This window comes from Anser brachyrhynchus (assembly GCF_964034855.1).
Source record: "Anser brachyrhynchus genome assembly, chromosome: 1".
Taxonomy (NCBI): Eukaryota; Metazoa; Chordata; class Aves; order Anseriformes; family Anatidae; genus Anser; species Anser brachyrhynchus.
In genome coordinates, this window is record NC_137694.1 from 92,863,010 (window position 1) to 92,883,452 (window position 20,443).

The following is a 20,443-nucleotide window of genomic DNA, read 5'->3' on the forward strand; positions in this document are numbered from 1 at the left end:
TTGTGTTATATAGCACTTGACATTCAGAAGTTTTTTGTATAATATTTGAATGATCACAGCCATCAAGTCATCTATGGTTTGTGTGTTTCCCGTGCCCCTGCCCGCACCCCTTACTGAGATACATGGTGTGATTTTTACTTCTTTTCTTTTTTCTTAGCTGACCAGGGTGGAGAAAAGAAACGCAAGAAAGGTGCCTCTTTTCAAACTGTGTCCTCATTACACAAGGTTTGTTTACCTCACCCCACCTGTTGGCTAGTGTTGAGACAATACTTTGAAGAGGGATGTAGAACTTCATTTCTGAAAGGGTTGTTAGGCATTGGAATGGGCTGTCCAGGGAAGTGGTTGAGTCACCCTCCCTGGGGGTCTTTAAAAGACGTTTAGATGTTGAGCTTAGTGATATGGTTTAGTGTAGGACTTGTTAGTGTTAGGTCAGAGATTGGACTAGGTGATCTTGGAGGTCTCTTCCAACCTAAATAATTCTGTGATTCTGTGATTCTGTTAACAACTGTAATAGACAAAGGAAACTGAAATTCAATATCAGAATTGGATTCTGGGCCTGGGTTATTGACCCTGGCTAAGTGAATATTTTGTTATTAAAACTGTATGTGTGAGGGGCTGCTCTGTTTTCTTTTATTTGAGCATTCAGTAGGTAAATCATTTTTCATTCTATTTGAGAAAGTATCATTTATTTCACGGCTTGTAGCTTTGTGCAAGTCTTTGGAACTGGAACTGATTACAAGTCATTTGCTAGTCCCTGCTTTGTTACTGCTTCTAATGGGATCCTAGGATAAGAGCAATTGTAGAAAATAAAAGTTGTTGAAAGAAGTGGAATATAACCTCTTTTTTCCGGAGTAATTCCCTCACTGGAATGCATTCCTGGTGGAAGCTGACATTAGGATCATGTCTGGGGAAAAAGGGGGCTTGTAATTTACCATTAGTGTGTTTTTGTTTTCTTTTTGTTGTTGGTGGTGGTTGGTTGGTTTTGTTTTTTTTTTTGGGGGGGGGAGCTTTTTTTATGGGTTACATTGAGGAAGATGTAACATAGGCTAGCATCAGGTGGGGAAGTTGGTAGGGGTCTCCCCCTAGTCATGTATTTTATTTGGTTAAGTATTACTCCTCATGAAGTGAAATCACAGGAAACTGAGAGCCATATCTTGCCAGCTGAAGAAATGTAAAGATATCTGAAGGATGTGTTTGCAGACAGCAATTTAATAGTCCAGTAATAGAGGTCCATTTTCCAGAACACAAGGAGCTGCTAGGGAGCTGGCTCAGGTTGTCTCAGTTATCATCCTGACTGGCACAGGAGAAATTTTCAGCTTTAACAACTTGCTCTGATTACATTATATTTCACCTCTAATCTTCTCTATTTTCTGCATACTAGACAAAACACTTTCCCGAGAGCCTGGAGATCACTGGCAGGCACCGAATGCTTGGCTCCCTCTGAGCTACGTTGCTGCCTGCCTGGAAGATGTCTAAGATTAATAAAGGGAAAATGTTTGGCCAGGAAGACAAAAGCCTAGCTTTTACAAGGCACAGATGGGAAGGGTGAAGTGACTAGGCAAAAATGCAGTTCAAGTCAGTCTCTTCAGGTGAAAGGAACTTAGTGCTCATAGTGGAAGGTGTGAAGTCACTGCTTACACAGGATGGAATGAAAACTGTCATCAGACAGTACAGTGTGAAGAGAGCGTCCTGATGCTTAGGCCACCATAATATTTGATGAAAAAAACATGTTTTAACATTAGTGATTTGTTAATGAAGTTAGTCATCAATGTAATATGGTTTATTGAAGGTCTTCCATTTTCATATACCATTACATGAAGAATACATCTTGTAGGTAGTGTAAGAGAAAAAAAATTCAAAAATGTTCTGCAGGATGATATTTCATCTTGCTGGCTGTTCATGTTGTTTCTGACATTTCTGGGGCTGTAAGTAAAACACAAATCTTCTTAAGGTTTTGCTAAAACTGATGTGGATTGCTATAATGAAGTTAGTTTCTATTTTGATTTATTTGAAATCATTTCTCTTCAATGATTTTTAAAGCTTATAATCTTATTAGGAACTATGCAGATGACCTTAATAAACTTACCTAACAAACTAGAGAAATAAGTGATTGGAATTCCACAAAACCATTAAAGCTAATAGTGTTTTGCATGTCTGTTCCAGGAAAATTTGAATAAGCTGATGACTAACCTAAGATCTACAGCCCCTCACTTTGTACGATGCATTATCCCCAACGAATCAAAAACACCAGGTATGAAAAACACAACTGTCTTAAAATTTTAATATACTCAAACAATGTCATCCCAGTACTTGCTTGCAAGCCCCCAGAACATATTTCTATACCACCTGTGTTATTCACCTTTTCCCATGGTGTTGTCCTCTCAGATGACACCTCCTATTTTTCATTTCCCACTGTGAAATGAAGATTAAGCCCTATGGAAAAATTTTGTTTTGTTTTCCCCCCGTAGGTGAAATGGATGCTTTCCTTGTCTTGCATCAGCTCCGCTGTAATGGTGTCCTGGAAGGCATCCGCATTTGCCGTAAGGGTTTCCCAAACAGGGTGCTTTATGCAGACTTTAAACAAAGGTAATGCCAGAGCTGTGTTGTCTCCTGTCTTTATCCTATCAGTCAAAATAAGCAAAGCATGTATTCTCATTTTTATTTGAGGTATTTTATTTGATTCAAGTTTATTTTCTATACAGTTTGCCTGAACGTAGAAGGCAGAATTATGCTTTTGCCTGGTGCCTGTGTAGATGCAAAGTAGGAAATTAGTCTAGGTCATTTTTTTGCTAGTCCTATTCATTGCTTATTTGTTGTTAACAGGTACCGCATTCTGAATCCAGGTGCAATCCCAGAGGATAAGTTTGTCGATAGCAGAAAAGCTGCTGAAAAACTGCTGGCATCTTTAGATATTGACCATAACCAATATCGTTTTGGACACACCAAGGTAAGCAGAAAGGACTATCAATGAGTATTTAGAGAGAAAGGATGGATTTGATTGGCAGAATGGGATACTATGCAGTCTCTGGTGGTGGCAATTAAGAAAGAGTTGATAATACAGGGAACCAGCAATATGGCAGCAAAATGATATTAACTTTTAGGGTGTGCTAGAGAAATTTTATTTCTCTAGTGTAAGCGCCCATAAAGCTTTTATTACAGCAACACTGCAAGCAAACGAAAGAGCAGCTGATGCTCCATGCCTATCAGTAAAACAGTATTTTATTTATTAGAGCGTAGATAAACTCAAACATATATGGACTGCAAGATTAGCTGTAGCTTTTTAAATGAAGCCATGTGCAATTATGACATGATCCCATTCAGCAGAGACCTGAGAGTTGGGAGTTGTGTGGTTCAGCTGACCTGCTCTGAACCTTCTACAGCCAAAAGATACTGTGTAGCGTGATGACAGAATGGTTTGGCCTATTGAAAACCCGGGAGATGAGAGCCAGTTTTAAAGCAGTTGTGGAACTGTGCAGTGCAGTTCCTGATGCAGGTAGTATTTGGCCCTCTATTTTCCTTTGATTATAAACGTGCCAATAAAATTACCATTCTTCTGAACAATTAGAACAATGTCTGTGTAATTGTTGGTGTACCCTGGAAAAAACACATTCGTTACGGTCAAATGTCATCTGTGCATGTACCAGGTGTTCTTCAAGGCTGGTCTGTTGGGCCATCTAGAAGAAATGAGGGATGAGAGACTTGCAAAGATCTTAACGATGATCCAAGCAAGGGCACGTGGCAGACTGATGCGTATTGAGTTCCAGAAGATAGTGGAGCGCAGGTATGAATTCACCCCTTTCAATCATAGCAGATAATATTCATTACCATTTAATTATATGTTGAATAGAGGCTTTATTACAGTCCCTAAAGCTATAGCTAGTCCTAAATTAAAGGTTTAACTTGCATGTCTGATAACAGTAATAACAACTATATATTGTTGCTGCCCGCAGCTCTGACAAAAATCAGATTTGGAAAATTTTTCATGTCCCTGAAAATCAAGAGCTGTGGAGAAAGTACCTTGCATATGTTAGGACCTAGAACAAGTTCCCAGTATTACTGGGACCAGAGCCATAAAACCAACTGGGAATGGGGGGAAAAAAATGTAATTTTCTCAATTCAGGATAACCATCAGGAGATTTTGTTTTCTTCCTAAAACAGGGATGCCCTTCTTGTAATTCAGTGGAATATCCGTGCATTTATGGCTGTAAAGAACTGGCCCTGGATGAAGCTTTTCTTTAAGATTAAACCTCTTCTGAAGTCTGCAGAAACTGAAAAAGAGATGGCCAATATGAAGGAAGAGTTCTTGAAACTGAAGGAGGCTCTGGAAAAATCTGAAGCCAGGAGAAAAGAACTTGAAGAAAAGCAAGTCTCTTTAGTTCAGGAAAAAAATGACTTGCTTCTACAGCTCCAAGCTGTGAGTAGAGATGTATATTTATATATTCATTAGATGTACTTCCAAGTTCAAAAGCTTACAGAGCAGCATGTTAGTGCAATTCAACTAAAATAAGCTGTTGGTCTTGTCAGAGTCTTGCCAAAAACTAGAGCAGGTAGAAATTTTCATGTTCTAGCATAAAACCAAGTGGGCTAGCAATGCAACTCTTAGCGGAGTTCTGTCCAAGGCAATTTTTCTGGCAATTAGATGTTGAAATATTCTTATAGGGGCAGGCACGACTAGTTATTTTCACCACAGTTTCATCCTGCTCCATTAACTTTTGGTCTTGTCTTCTGAATCAGGAGTAGGAAAGTTTTCCTACACTGCTCTGTAACATTGGGTCAGGCTCTGTGAACACTTAGAGAATAGGTGACAAATGAGGCAATGACCACTTGTCTTCTTCCTTTCTCACCAGGAGCAAGACACTCTAGCAGATGCCGAGGAACGTTGCGACTTGTTGATTAAATCCAAGATTCAGCTGGAGGCCAAAGTCAAAGAGCTGACAGAGCGGGTTGAGGATGAGGAAGAGATGAATTCTGAGCTGACTTCCAAGAAGAGAAAATTGGAAGATGAGTGCTCTGAGCTCAAAAAAGATATTGATGATCTTGAAATAACACTTGCAAAAGTAGAGAAAGAGAAACATGCTACTGAAAATAAGGTACCTTTAGAACTTTGCCATGTTTTCAAAAGAGGTCAGGCAAGGATAACCTTTTTCACAAGAGCTACCGGTGTACTTGACAACTTTACACTGCCTGTTACAAAGGCCACTGTAAAGGATCAGCATATACAGAGTCATTCGAATTTATGAGGGAAAAAGTGTTGTCTGAGCCTGAGTTTCTCTTTTTCAGAAGTGGGTTTTGTTCCAACACTGCTAAAGAATTATGTCTAGTTTTGGCATGTTTAAGCAAACAATTTTCTGCTGAAACCATGAGTTCTTCCGGCTCTTCCTCTGAGGGCCTGCAAATATAAAACTCATCTCCTACTTCTCCCAGAGAGAATCAGGAGCTGGAGTTTGTCACAGTGAGAGTGACACTGAAAAGAACTGAATGTAGTTGAAATAAAAATTTCCATAACAAGAATTGGCACATACTGGCTCCCTTGATGACAGTTTCACTCAAAATCCCACAAGGAGTTAGGGGAAGACATCCCTTTCTTTCCACTGTCTTCCTCCATACAAATTCAGTATTGACAGTCATCTGAGCCTGGTTGTGATAATCCCTTGCTTAAGAGTCTTATAAATTCACCATCCTCTCTTCCACAGGTCAAAAATCTGACAGAGGAAATGGCAACTCTTGATGAGAACATCAGCAAACTTACTAAGGAGAAGAAGTCTTTGCAGGAAGCTCACCAGCAAGTTTTGGATGACCTACAAGCAGAGGAGGACAAAGTCAACACACTGAGCAAAGCTAAACTGAAACTGGAACAGCAAGTGGACGATGTAAGCTGGCTCTGCCTTCACTTTTCTGAAGGCTTGTTTTGTCTACCACTTAACAGTTTTCATGTGTCTGAAATGTCACAGAGTTTGCAATGTATTCCTGTTCTTTCAGAAACAATCAAGGATTTATAAATGAAGTCCTTGTTGCACCCTGCAAAAAGTAAAATTACAGCAACACTATAAATACTTATCTGTGTAGTCACGCCTCTGAAAGGAATGCAGTAAAAGGGAAAATCCACACTCAGTGTGCGTTTGCATTGTAACTGGCATGCAGTCAAACAGAGCTTTGCTACCAAGAGAACTATAATACTCACATGAACGTAAAGCATGGACTAATCCTTACACTATATTTATTTATCCCATGTGTCTACTGGCTGCTAGAAACCAAAAAACATAAGATCAGATGCTTATACTTAAGTACTTCTGATTCAACACTTGCTAGAGCTCCACACAAAGATGGGTTTAGCACGCAACTGACTGTTGGAAACAATCTATGTTGAATATATTTAATAAGTGACCTTGTACCTAAAGCTTGAGGGCTCACTTGAACAAGAGAAGAAAGTGAGGATGGACCTGGAAAGGGCAAAACGCAAACTAGAAGGGGATTTGAAGCTGACCCAAGAGAGTGTCATGGACTTGGAGAATGATAAGTTGCAGATGGAAGAAAAGCTGAAGAAGTAAGAGACTATTTCTTTTATACAAAGTAAAGCAGCACAGTTAGTACTGCCATTTATGAGACTTCAGGTGTGTCATCCTGCTCTGATGGTGGCTAAAAGGAATTTCCATGACAGAGGAGAGAATGTATAACCAAGGAGGGAGGGGAAAATCATTGTTACTTGCATACAGTATGCCTGAAACATTATAATTGATTACCCTTATCAGCATATTAGCAGATAAAACTGAAGGAAGACTCTAAAATGTTGTCCATTCTAACTAACTATGACAGTACTGTTGAAAGACACGGCTTGGTTAGGGATTTTTTTTTCATTGAGTAAGAAAATAATATTACTTTGTATGACCAAAAGAACAAGAAATGTAATTGCACAACTTATTGCAGAGTCTTGACTTGGAAACAACTGCTCAGAGAAGGATGTGTTTTCACACACATGGCAATACATGAGGATTGTTTTCATTTTTAGATGCATTAGGAGTTTTATTGAACAACTTTTAAAATTGCATAAGCCTAACTTTGAATTATGGGGAAAATTGTCACAGTGGGATTTTCCTTTCCTTGGCAGGAAAGAATTTGAAATGAGCCAGCTGAATTCCAAGATAGAAGATGAACAAGCTATAGTAATGCAGCTGCAGAAGAAGATCAAAGAGCTTCAGGTCAGTGTGGTTCTTTTTCATCTGTCTTAGGATGAGTCTTTCCAAGGCCAGGCTGGATGTGGCTTTGGGCAGCCTGGTCTAGTGGAAGGTGTCCCTGCCTATGGCAGGGGGTTGGAACTAGGTGATCTTTACGGTCCTTGCCAACCCAAACCATTCAGTGATTCTATGATTTTTATGCTTCACTGAAGTGCTTTGCAGAGATTTTCACAGCAAGCTGCAGCTCAGCTTTGAGACACCAAGTGGTGTAACTCTGTAGCAGCCCGTATTAGTACCTTTTCCCCTCAGGTTGCTTTCTCCATAGTGGTTCTTTCCCAGTAGCAGGACTTATGACTACAGAATGCTAGCGGTTTCAGGATAGGCAGAAAAGTTTTGGTGATGCGTTTTAAGCTCTGAACAACGAACCTGAGGATGGTTGTGGGGATGCTGTGGAGGATTCAGCAGTGAGTAGGCATGGATTTGAAATTTAGGATAAGGGCTCAAATGCGCAGGAAATTTTCGACAGAAATTAGAAGGCCAAAGGCAACCAACCCAGTCCAAATTAAATGTCTTGACCCAAAATATCAGCTCTGATGCTTTATAAATAAAGAACATTCAGGTAACTTGAATGTGAAGCATATGTTCATCAAAATAACTGGTTTTTAATAAAGACTACTCCCAATGAGTACTCATTATACATGCAGTTTGACACACTGCTGTATTCAAAATCCTCAGTCTTAAAACTCCTAGAGAGAAGTTACTTCTGTCATGTAGCTCTTAGAGTGGAAGTAAAGAGAACTCTTACACTCCCCTTCAATCACAATTAGTTGCTGTTCCTCCGTCCTACTATAAAAAAAACTTCTCACTCTGCTGTACTTGACCTAAATGTAAAGTACATGACAGAATACAAGGTCAGTGTACTTCAGTGTCTTCAACTAAAGCTTGTAGAGCAAACTGTAGAGCTTGTAAAGCAATCTACTATGAGAAAGATGTAGCTCATCATCCATACTCCAGCTCAAGATCCGATTTATTGGCACAACTTGGCAAGTCCTTAACTGCTCTGCTTCCATCTCTGTTGTGAAGTGTGGGCTGGCAGAAGGTTCAATTATTTGTAAGGTGCCTCAAGTTTTTCCGATGGGAATCGTCATGGAGGGTAACCCAAAGGTTCTTCTGTCTTTTTGATAGGCTCGTATAGAAGAACTGGAAGAGGAGCTGGAAGCAGAAAGAGCTGCTCGAGCCAAGGTGGAAAAGCAGAGATCAGATTTGGCCCGAGAACTGGAGGAATTAAGTGAGCGACTTGAGGAGGCTGGGGGAGCCACTGCTGCCCAGCTGGAGATGAACAAGAAACGTGAGGCTGAGTTCCTGAAGCTGCGTCGGGACCTTGAGGAGGCCACGCTGCACTATGAAGCCACGGCTGCCACCCTGAGGAAGAAGCATGCAGACAGCGTGGCTGAGATGGGGGAACAACTGGACAACCTCCAGCGGGTCAAGCAGAAACTGGAAAAGGAGAAAAGTGAGCTGAAGATGGAGGTGGATGATCTGTCATCCAACATGGAGCAGATGGTGAAGGGAAAAGTAAGTGTCTTGAGGCTTTTCAAACCCCCAATGATCACGTGTAGCCAAGACTGGTCTGAAGGCTTCCTAGGACGCCTGGTAGAGCTGGAGTGTTTCAGAATGTGGTTTCTTGCAATCTGGTGGTTTCTTGCAATCTGGTGGTGCATGTGTGTGTAGTATCACCCCTTCCTCAGCTGGTGCTATAACCCTTCTTACCTTGGAGATGAGACAGCAGTTGAGAAGGCCTGTCTAAAACACAGTGCATCCCCCATCCCAGACATACTGGTTATTCATATATTTCAGAGCAGAAAACCGTGTCACTTAAATTGTGCTCCACGATGCTCATGATGACTGGTGTGATGCCACCCAAGGTTAGGCTCCCATCCCAAGCACAGTACCCTCAGATCCTGTTCCTGGCTCACTGTTTTGAGTCATGTTAACAAGGAGTGTAAAACAAAAGCTTTGTGACAGTCCTCTTTATTTTTACTTTCTATGGCTGAATTACCCATTTTGCCTCCTGAGCAGATAGGCTTGGTGGCTTTCAGGGCACTCTAAAGAGTCCTTTCTGTGCAACTGAAGAAAAGAGATTTCGTTACTCTGAGAGTTAGAAGGCTGTCATCAGCCTCAATTTATGATAAATGGCAATTAGAGCAGAATCAGTAAAGCAATTTTCATTGGAGGTGATATTCCCATCTAGCAATTAAGATGAGGCTTATGACTGAACTTCATAGGCATGTGATTGCTTTTGAAGGTCTTGCAAAGTCTTTTTACTCTGGTGAATCAGTTCAGAATGCAGTTAAGGGAAAATGAATGTGGAAGATGGTCTCGCTGGGAGACCCCTGACTGGGGCTGCAGACACAGGCCTCCTATTCCCTGCTTTGCTGCTGTCCTCCAAGATGACATAGCAGGTTTTCCTCTTTCAGTCCCAGTGTCCCTGTCTTCAAAACCTTGACAAGACTTTGATCTGCTTTATTGAAGAGCTTTAAGAGATACTTATGAGAAGCTCACTAAGAACAAGGGATGTCATTTGTCCCTCTGTAACCTTTGCTGTTCATGAACTGTATCTTGAAAAATACTAATTACACACACATGATGATGAGTGGGATAATTTCTTCTTGGTCACTCTTATATCTGAGCCAAATCCCAAATTCTTTATTCAAGTTCTAGGCACTCAGTGTTCCCGGAAGATGCATTTCACTGTTGTTCTACTTGGTGCAAAACAGAAAAGTAGTATTTGCCAGGTCAAATTTTTCCTTAAACCAGGATACCAACAGAACATGATGTAAGTGTTTTTTAAAGCTTATGAAGACCCAGCCTTAACCTCTGCCTCATCGCTCCTTGTATGCTGCTGCTGAAAGTGATATATGGGTCTTTGTTATCTGACATTTCTCTGAAAGGGACACATGCACACGCGGACACACACAGATTTGGAAGGCTACAACTTCCAAATAGTTACTTGGAAGCTACAGCTTTGTATGTCTTTTCGCCTGCTTCCCATTAGGCAAATGCAGAAAAACTTTGTCGCACTTACGAAGATCATCTGAATGAGACAAAAACTAAACTGGATGAAATGACTCGCCTCATGAACGACCTCACTACTCAGAAGACAAAGCTCCAGAGTGAGAATGGTATGTGTGACATGTGAGTGTTCAGCCCAGATGGATTACTGGGATTCAGTATGTCAGGCGGCTACATTAAAGAGGAGTTTTGTGCAGTAGCATTTGTACTGAAACTGGTTGGGTTAGGACTGCTGAATGGAGCTATAGCTTTGTATCTTCCAATTTTCCTGTCTTCAGTATTTTTATAACCTTGACAGAAGAGACCCTGCCTTGGACCGGCTTTTAAAACTAATCTATAACCGTAGTTACCAGCATGATGTGCTACCACCTCATGAGCCGAAATGGATGTGTTGGCTAAATATCCAGTTTCATAAACAATGACATGTGCATCTATCTTGCAAAGCTAGAGGGAAGATGAGGAAGTTGGCGTACTGCTGTTGTCTGTGTGAATACTGCCTTCCTCAGCATAACCTCAGGCATTGCAACCTAGGAGATACTTGGATCCAGTCAAACATATCCTCCAAGTGTGTGCTATGTTTTTAGCTAGAGAACTTTTAAATCTCAGCATCCTCATCAGTTATCACTGTTCTGCTAGATTAACTTCCCATGTGTTTTCAGACACATATATTTCATTTTCTGCCAGTTATCTTGTTAGTTCTATGTACTCCTATAAGGCTGCAGTTTCCACCCTGTAGTGATGCCCGTCTCGTGATAGTTTTCCTTATGTGTCCCCCTGGTCTGTATGCTGGCAGTTGTGAGGATATTAGGGTACTTTGGAGCCAACTGAAAAGGAGTCTGTGGAAAAGCAAAATAGTGAAGAAAAAATGTAAGCAAAACCAGCTACAATCGCATGTGAAAGTAAGCATCAATCTAGCCTGATCCATGAGATGAACTAACAATCATGAATCAAAGTAATGACACTACAAATAATAATTATTAAAAAAAAAAAAGAGAGAGAGAAGAAAGTGAAGTATCTTGGTGGTTACAAGTTTGAAAGACACTTCACAAAAGGTCAGCCACAATCATTGTTAGTTCTTTTCCTCTGCAGAATTGGACAAGTCAGACTTTGATTTTTGGCTCTGGCTAGGAGTGTGTCACTTCCTGTTCTTACCCTTTTTTGGTCAAATCCTGTGACAGGTGAATTTGTAAGACAGCTTGAAGAGAAGGAGTCACTGATAAGTCAGCTGTCCCGGGGAAAAACATCATTTACCCAACAGATTGAAGAACTTAGGAGACAGCTAGAAGAGGAAACCAAGGTAATGCTTTGATGGTGTCCTATTCATTGAGTTGGAATGGGAAAAGCTACTTGTGTTCATTTGTACCCTGGACAAAAGCTACAATGACACATAGGAGTGAGAACACTTCCTGGTAATTGTAAGGATATAAGTTCCTGCCCCTGACAGAAGTAAGTCAAAGGAGAAGAGTTTTGGAAAATATCTGGTGTCCATAACTGGTAAATAAAACTTATCCAATAGTATACCCAAAATCTTAAATCTTGCATCTTAAAAATTTGGCTATTTCTCCAGAGGTATCCTCAGTTTGATAGTTTGCCCAGCATGTCACCAGTAGGGATGACCTCAAGTACTTCTTGACTTGACTTGATCGGTACTGTCAAGGCCAGAGGCAAAAAGAAACATATTTCTGTCTCCATTTGAATTTCTAGAGTATGTTTGTTTGGGTTTTTCAGTAGGTACCCGTCCAATGCTTTGACCTTTCTATTTCTGCAGTCCAAAAATGCCCTGGCTCATGCCCTGCAAGCAGCCAGGCATGACTGTGATCTCTTGCGGGAGCAGTATGAGGAGGAGCAAGAAGCCAAGGCAGAGCTGCAGCGGGCTCTCTCCAAGGGAAATGCAGAAGTGGCACAGTGGAGAACAAAGTATGAGACTGATGCCATACAGAGAACTGAGGAGCTGGAAGATGCCAAGTAAGTGGGCACTATAGGCTTCATCTCCCCCTCAGCTGGGAGGACTGTAGCATCTGCATGTCTCCAATCTGCAGGATCTTCCCCCACTTCCACTACATTTTCTCCATCTAGCATCTTCATTTTATTCTTTTGGGGACCCTTCCTTTATTTCCAGGACCTCTTCTTCCTGCTGTGACTACCAAACCCTGTTTTCCTAGTCTAGTCTATGAACAAAAGCCCCAAGGCATGAACTGATTACTTATCAGTGGTTATGTCTTTTAATCAGAGAATTCAGTATGTGAAACTTTCACTTAGACCAGGTTTTATCAAAATTTACAATCAGTCCATACTGGTTACAGCTAGCAAATAACAACAGGCTTCTGTTTGAGAGGTGAAAAGTTCAATTTCAAACATTCACACACATACACACACATGCACAAAATTATCTGCCACTTGTCAGCATTCACAATTTAAGCTATTCTCCGCCTCTCATAGGCCCTTCTCTCTAGAGGCTTGATTTCCATTTATTTTTCCTTGCACTTTCCTTTTGGAAACTGAATTATTGAGATGCTGCTTTGGCATCAGTTTTTCTGGATAGCATGGCAGTGGTTGCTCAGTCATTTTACTGTCTCTCCCCACCTGGCAGGAAGAAACTTGCTGCTCGCCTGCAAGAAGCTGAGGAAGCAATTGAGGCTGCCAATGCCAAGTGCTCTTCTCTGGAAAAGACAAAGCACAGGCTGCAGAATGAGCTGGAAGACATGATGATTGACCTAGAAAAGGCCAATTCAGCAGCTGCCACCCTGGACAAGAAGCAGCGTGGGTTCGACAAGATCATCAATGACTGGAAGCAGAAGTACGAAGAGTCACAGGCTGAGCTGGAGGCTTCCCAGAAGGAGGCCCGTAGCCTCAGCACTGAGCTCTTCAAGCTGAAGAATGCCTATGAAGAGACACTGGACCACCTGGAGACACTGAAACGGGAAAACAAGAATCTGCAAGGTAGGTTTCATTCAGGCCCCATGCCTGGTGTGAGTGCCACAGCAGGGAGGACAGCTGTAGGGAAAGGCATTTCTCAAGTCCTTGGGAATTGCTTTCAGGTGTGTTTAAAGATACTGACTGATGTTGGAAACGAGGGGGTTAAGCACAGAAAACGGTATGGCCAGAGGACTGATTAGATCTGTGTAATCTAATGTTGCCTACAGTCTTGTTTAAAACAGTAATCCTCGTTGGAAAGAAGGAATGCTCTTAAAAGTCTATTTAGCTTTTTACTGATAGTAGAATCCACACTTGTTAAACCAATGGAGAAATTCACATCATTGGAAGAAAATTTCTAATTGTCCCCAGTGCTTTTCTCGTCACTCCCATCAGTGTGAGGGGCAGGGGAAGTGAGACCACCACTGGCAGAGGCGACAGCCGCAGGAACAAGAAAGATAGCAAAGGCGCAACAAATGAAGCCTAGATAGCTCCTAAAGCAGGGCACAATGTTGCTCACCTGCCAATCACAGATAAGAACTAAACCACTTCAAAAAGCATTTATGAGAAAGTCTGTGCCTTCAAGTACATCGGGTAAAAACAGCTGCTGTAAAAGTAAGCTGAACACAAGCTGTCTGATGTACAGATGAACCTTTGAAGTAGTAGTCTGAGGCACAGATCCTGTATTCTCACTCCCTGACTTGCATTATCTCTGGGACATTCAGACTGACAATAAATGCCTCCGACCTTTTCTTGTTTCAGAGGAGATTTCTGATCTGACCAACCAGATTAGTGAAGGAAACAAGAGCCTTCACGAAATAGAAAAAATCAAGAAACAGGTTGAACAAGAAAAGTCAGAAGTTCAGCTGGCTCTGGAAGAAGCAGAGGTAAGGAAAGAGAGCTCAAAGGAAGAGGAAAGGATGTCTTTGTCATGAATCTCCTTCCTTTTTGATTCTGTCAGCAACACTGAATGTGTTGATAGCAAGTGGAACTTTCCCTGCACACCCAGCTCCCCTGGGCTTCCTAGCCATAGTTTTCAAGAGTGACTGGTGACTTTTGGAGATTTCACCTCTAAGATCATGAAATGGAGGCCATGTCAAAGGAGGTGTCTTGTAGGTTTTTGTGTGTTTGTTTTTCCTTTTCTTTCAGAAAGCTCTGAAATCCTCTGCCCATGTTCTGAAAATCTAGCATGGTATATTCCAGTCTTTCAGGAAACAGAAATTGCTGGGAATCATGGCTTTACAATATTTTATCAGATATTTCTAGTGTCTAGATTTCAATCAGCAAATTCACCACTTCCTGTCTTTGAGCATAAGAAAACAAACCTCCTGATGACTTGAAATACTCTAAGGTCTTAGATAGTGTGTTAGATACTGCAGCCTGCTTTAAAAAAAAAAAAAAAAAAAAGTGGTACCAGGCTCAGAAATGAGACAAAAACAGGCCATCTAGAAAATCTTTGTTTCCCACAGGAGTTTGATAGAGACACTTAACACCACTGTGTTCGTTTATGTAGTGACAAGTATGCATGTACCCAAGAGGGACACCCCATCCCAGTTTCCAGAAACAAACCAACAACATGGAACAGGCCGACTGGAAATCCTGGTGATTCACTTAGAAAGGCAGGTTGTCAGGTTTTTTGGAAGTTTGGTGCGTTGCAGAGCTAGGAAAGGGTGTAGGTGTTGCTGGCTAGAAGCAACACAGCACAGGATTGTTAGTGAGGGCTGCATTTCATTTCAATTGTTCTCTGCATAGCAAATGCTAAAGTGAACATCATGCAGTGACAGGGATCTGTTAATACCTCAAATATTGTGCAACTTCTTTTGTCTGTTACAGGATGCTTTACAGTTTGCAGGGATTTCACAGCCAAACAAGCAGGTCTGGTGATAAGAGCAGAGGAAATAGCACATCTTGCTTCCACAGCTCTGAGATGTGAAGAGTGATTACATGCTCTGTCACTGAGCTTTTCTCACACCAAAGAATACATCCAGTTCTTGGGGGATCTCAGGGGCATACTTTACTTTCCTGAACTGTGTGGAATGCCTTCCTAAAGCTCAGTGAAATTATCGGCTAATGAAAGTAAAGTGATGATGTATCTTATTTTAATTGTGAAAGCAATGGCTTAATGTTGACTTCCTCCCTCCCTTGTGAGTTTGGGTTTCTGGCATTCACCACTGGTGATGTGGTACTTCTGTGTGCTGTTAATGTGGGGTGGTTCCTTGGCATGAAACCTGCATCTGAGTGACCTGTAGCTGCTGCATGATGGCCAGGGATAAGCAAGGATTTTAAACAGCTTTGCCATCAGAAACCCCATTCTGTTTCCATCATCTCTTAAGGGAAACACAGCTAAGCCAGTGCAATTTTACCCTTCAGAGAGCACTTCCAAAATATGTGGCGTTCCTTCTGCTTTTCTTTCCTGTTTGAGAGCAGCACTGAGTCACAATGGCAAGACCTGGGAGTCTGAGGCCCTGTTAGATACCCACAGGCTGCTCTCAGTGCAGTTTTTGACCACCATTCATGAGAGATGATGTAAGAACAAAGATGCTGGGACTAACCTGCCTTGTTCCATAGCTTCTTTCATGTTAATTGGAAAAAGGGGACAGAGTAGTTTTGTATTTTCATACAGAGCTGATATCTGCTATTTCTTTCCTTAAAGTCATTTTGCATAACGAGATTGTGTACCTGTGAGGCTTTCAACACTCCATGATTTGGAGAGGTCCTTATGAGCTGGAGGGAGTGTGGACCCCTCCAACTTTCCAAAACCAATCTGGCTTTAGTTTTTCCTTATCACTTACAAGCCCATGAATTTCCAGAGAGTGTCTGTATTGGGGTGCAAGGGGAATGCATTTGTTGGTATCAAAGCCATACAGGCAAAGCCTAATATATCTTTTTGTAAGCCATGGACTATTTGACAATTTGTACTCTGAGGAGCTTGCTGCTCAATTTTCCAGCTGCCAGCTTGCATTAGAAGGCAGATAAATGTGTTGTTTTGTTCATGTCCCTGCTCAGAGAGAGGGGCAGGGAAGTAACTGTGCTACTGGGAACAGTGAGAAAAGCATGAAGGGATCATATGTGCAATTGCAAGCTCTTGTTGCTTTCTGTTTCAGGGAGCTTTGGAGCATGAAGAAAGTAAGACCCTTCGTTTTCAGCTTGAACTTTCTCAGCTTAAGGCTGATTTTGAAAGGAAACTGACAGAAAAGGATGAAGAAATGGAAAATATGAGGTACCGTGCAGAGACAAATATTTTTTTAATTCTTATTTTTAAGGGGAAAATCTCAAAAGATCAGAAATATTTTCAAGACCCGAGCCAGCCAAACAAAACACAGGTAATCACATCAGCAAAAGCTGATACTCGGTATCAGTAACTAAGGCAGCACTGGTTATTTGCCAAAGGGTAGTCCTACTACATTACCTTTTCTTAGTTCAAATATTCCTGTCAGTCCAGTTTCTGCCAGTGTACATGTAAGCCCATCAGACACATTACAAAGCAACCATTAAACAGCTGACTGGCACAGCCAAAGTCATGGACACAACCATGAGCTGCAAATCCTACATGTTTATAGCATGGAGACAAGCATGTCTAACTAGTCTGCTGCCTCCTCCCAATCCCCTAGGATGAGTGCCTCCCAACGGGAACCACAGACAAAATCAGTGGTGCTCAAATGGTGTTAGCTAAAGGCAATCTTTACCTCTGCACGTAGTTAATTCATGCAGTCATGGCTACACTGATTGTGGGAGGATGTGAGGAGCCTGCAGTTACCTGTACATCATTTGGGTAACCCCTGAGACTTGCAGAGGTACAGGCGGTGTCAATATAGAGGGAGAGGAGTTTGCAGGTGAAAGGGACGAATAGGAAAAGTGGAAAGCATTTAGATGCCAGAGGGATGATGTCTTTTGTCGCGCCTCTCCTCCCTGCAGTACAAACTCTAGTCTGCAGAGTTACACTGATGCTGGGCCAGATTTTTAGCAATGTGTATGCAGTCCTTCAGGAAACTCTGGTCTTGAACCACTTAGTGTTGTAGTGTTATTAGTCCAAGAAGCACATCATTATTTGCTAGAAGTGTAAAGGCCAGGGAAAGGGGAGGCCGGAGGTCCACCTTGGCCAGAGCAGATACAAGCATTAACATGTTAATTGCTTCAGAAAAACAAACAAGATTTTGGTGCTTTCAGGGGCTATCTTCTGATGTGTCCTGCAGATGTCTGAATTACGGAGATCCCAGACAGGCTATCCTAATTGGTGTTTCTGCCTCAGCCTCATGCATGTTTTGCTTCTAGACTGTTCAGCAGGCAGGCTGTGGTGTCTCCTGGGAATGTGGGGCACAGTTCAGCGTCTTGCCCAAGCAATAACACCCTCAAGGTTTCCCTTGTTGACTTGGTGATTTCCCAGAAATCCTATGCAATCAGCAAAGCTCGTCTGGCAGTGAGAAAAAAATTCACTGTGTGAGTCGTATTTTGTGCTTTGAGTTTCTTTCTGGTTGCAGGAAGGCAAAACCTTTATCACTGGACTCAGAGCCTGGAATTGCAGGGTTTTTTTGTGTTTTTTTTGTTTTTAAGCCTCTCTGTTCAGATTGTTAGAGGAAAATAATGCACCTGTCTCTATTTGTTTTGCCATCTCTTAAATAGACAGTAAACGGCCTTTCACAGGGGGAGCAGCCTGTTAATTACAGCGCGCTCAATCTCTTCTAATTGTAGATGTCCATAACGCAGATTTCTATTCCTGAAATACTCCTGTCATAATTGAGTATAAGAAATGTATGTTTCAACATCTACATTACGATGCAATAAATTGTATCTTGCAAGTGTCATTTACTATATACAGGGTGCCTAGAATGATTAGCTTGAACGTAGCTACCTACCATCAGTTTGATTAATTCTGTTCCTTAATGCCTTCATAAAAAGGCTGAGATGTAAAGCAACCAAGCAAACAATTTGGTAAATACCTTGGTAAGTGACAGCTAAGTTTGAAATGCTTCTTGCTAGGTTCAAACCTGTACTTGCTTGAGCTCATGAGAGATTTAAGGGAAATCTGTAATATTGCTGTAATATTGCCAAAAGAAATGAGGGAGATGAATACTGTAGGTTCTTGCAGATCAGGGGTTAGCTGAGAGTGTGAAACACAGCAGACAGGTAGATGGCAATAGGCACTGGAAACACATGCTATGTATGTCATTCAGGAATGTACTGCTGCTTCTAGCAACGAGACACCTGGAGGTGAAGTACTGTTGCAGGTAGTTCTATGTTCCTTCCCAGAGAGTAAAATGAGTCCATTCACTCCAAATGGCCCTTCTACATTATTCCAAAACCAGGAGAAATCAGCAACGTGCCATAGATTCACTGCAGTCCACCCTTGATTCTGAAGCCCGGAGCAGAAATGAGGCCATTCGGCTGAAGAAGAAGATGGAAGGGGACCTCAACGAAATGGAAATCCAGCTCAGCCATGCCAACAGGCATGCTGCAGAAGCAACAAAGTCAACACGCGTCCTGCAAACACAAATAAAGGTACTCTGAGAGCTGTCAGTCCCAGGCTGGGTTTCATAGCACACAGCAAAACAGTGATGGTGATTAAGAGAAGCTACTCTCATGGACATGCAGGAAAAGCGCTTAATGATCACCTCTGACATGAGAGAACACTGAACTATGGATCTCTTCCAAGACTTGCATACAAGTGGGATGAGATCCAGGCGTAAAACCCTTTCTGGCTACAGTTTCCTGTTGGGGCAGAAAGTTACAGCATGAGGTACTGAAAATCTGATTTCCATGTGAGCTTGCAAATCCTTTAAAAGTGGAGAGCAAGTCAGTTAGCCAGAGTACAGATTGTGTGCGTATATTCCGCTTTCTAATGTGCTTCAACATAAGTAATTTTTTTGTTGTTGTTGTTTAAAGAGTCTTGCTAAGAGACCTTTCAAGTTATCGCATGCCTCATATCTCTCCCACGCTATGAAGCTGGTTCTGCCTCGGGCAGAAGCACTAGTTCTGACAGACTGCAGATCAGGTTTTGCACTCTTTGTACCACATACCACAAAAGCTATTCAGATTACAGTCTGGAGGAAGCCTTTCTCCGATAAAGAAACACTGAACTTCTAGAGGTGGTCCTCTCATGTAAGCACACTGGCTCAAAATGCATTCGGACTGGTAAAAACCTGTCTGCTTCGTTACAGGAACTTCAGGTTCAGCTGGATGACTCAGGGCATGTGAATGAAGATCTGAAGGAACAGCTGGCGGTCTCTGACAGGAGGAATAATCTTCTCCAGTCGGAGCTGGATGAGCTGAGGGCTTTGCTAGACCAGACTGAACGGGCAAGGAAGCTGGCAGAGCATGAGCTGCTGGAAGCCACCGAACGTGTGAACCTGCTGCATACTCAGGTTGGCTTTTTCTGGGTTAAACAGCCTTGCCTGTTAAGCACTAACACTGTTTGTTTGTCCATTGCATAAAGCAGACACACTCCTTGCCCACCTTCAAGGTAGAAAATGGTAGAGGAAATAAGTCACTCTGCAGGAATGCCACCTTATTAATTTCAGGTTAGCTGGAACTGATGACTCAACCAACTGCATTAAACAGTTCACAGAAAATATAAGGATGGGAGATAAGAATAAATTTTATTTATTACTTTCTTTGGTGCTATAAAAACCCAGCTTCCTGCTTTCATTAGGCTGCGGCTGGGATAGGGAGGCATTTCTTTGGAGAATCACAGAATCATTTAGGTTGGAAGAGACCTCCAAGATCACCTAGTCCAACCTCTGACCTAACACTAACAAGTCCTCCACTACACCATATCACTAAGGGCTACATCTAAACGTCTTTTAAAGACCTCCAGGGATGGTGACTCAACCACCTCCCTGGGCAGCCCATTCCAATGCCTAACAACCCTTTCGGTACAGAAGTTTTTCCTAATATCCAACCTAAACCTCCCCTGATGCAACTTTAGCCCGTTCCCCCTCGTCCTGTCACCAGGCACGTGGGAGAATAGACCAACCCCCACCTTGCTACAGCAAGCAACAGTGTTTGCACAAGGTGCTGTTATTACTCAGCAAAGCAAACTTCAATGCCTGGTTGCGAACACTAGGTGCATTGTGCACGGCAGCAAAGCATGCTCTACCACATCAGGTCTTCGTTAAGAGAACCCTTTGGACTTGGTCACAATGGTCACCACAGATTTTACAGGGTTGTGAAGGCACATATACTGATTCACCAGCATTTTTGCTGCAAAACCCAATTGTCTCTTCACCAAACAACCAACATTCAGAAGGAAATGAAAATGAGCTACAGGCTGGCAATATTTTATGATATTC

General features: G+C 42.0%; 1 protein-coding gene across 1 annotated transcript in view; it reads left to right on the forward strand.

The window, feature by feature from the left end:
• Nucleotides 1–20,443, forward strand: part of MYH15 (myosin heavy chain 15) — a 64,580-nt gene that overhangs the window by 37,745 nt on the left and 6,392 nt on the right. The window contains exons 20-38 of the mRNA XM_080576463.1: nt 158–225; nt 2,164–2,251; nt 2,469–2,586; nt 2,824–2,947; nt 3,645–3,781; nt 4,159–4,414; nt 4,848–5,090; nt 5,694–5,870; nt 6,399–6,544; nt 7,106–7,196; nt 8,358–8,747; nt 10,228–10,354; nt 11,423–11,541; nt 12,013–12,209; nt 12,835–13,184; nt 13,920–14,044; nt 16,262–16,377; nt 18,461–18,653; nt 19,313–19,516. Of these exons, the coding sequence (XP_080432589.1) occupies nt 158–225; nt 2,164–2,251; nt 2,469–2,586; nt 2,824–2,947; nt 3,645–3,781; nt 4,159–4,414; nt 4,848–5,090; nt 5,694–5,870; nt 6,399–6,544; nt 7,106–7,196; nt 8,358–8,747; nt 10,228–10,354; nt 11,423–11,541; nt 12,013–12,209; nt 12,835–13,184; nt 13,920–14,044; nt 16,262–16,377; nt 18,461–18,653; nt 19,313–19,516 (3,269 nt within the window). The remainder of the gene's footprint in view (nt 1–157; nt 226–2,163; nt 2,252–2,468; nt 2,587–2,823; nt 2,948–3,644; nt 3,782–4,158; nt 4,415–4,847; nt 5,091–5,693; nt 5,871–6,398; nt 6,545–7,105; nt 7,197–8,357; nt 8,748–10,227; nt 10,355–11,422; nt 11,542–12,012; nt 12,210–12,834; nt 13,185–13,919; nt 14,045–16,261; nt 16,378–18,460; nt 18,654–19,312; nt 19,517–20,443) is intronic.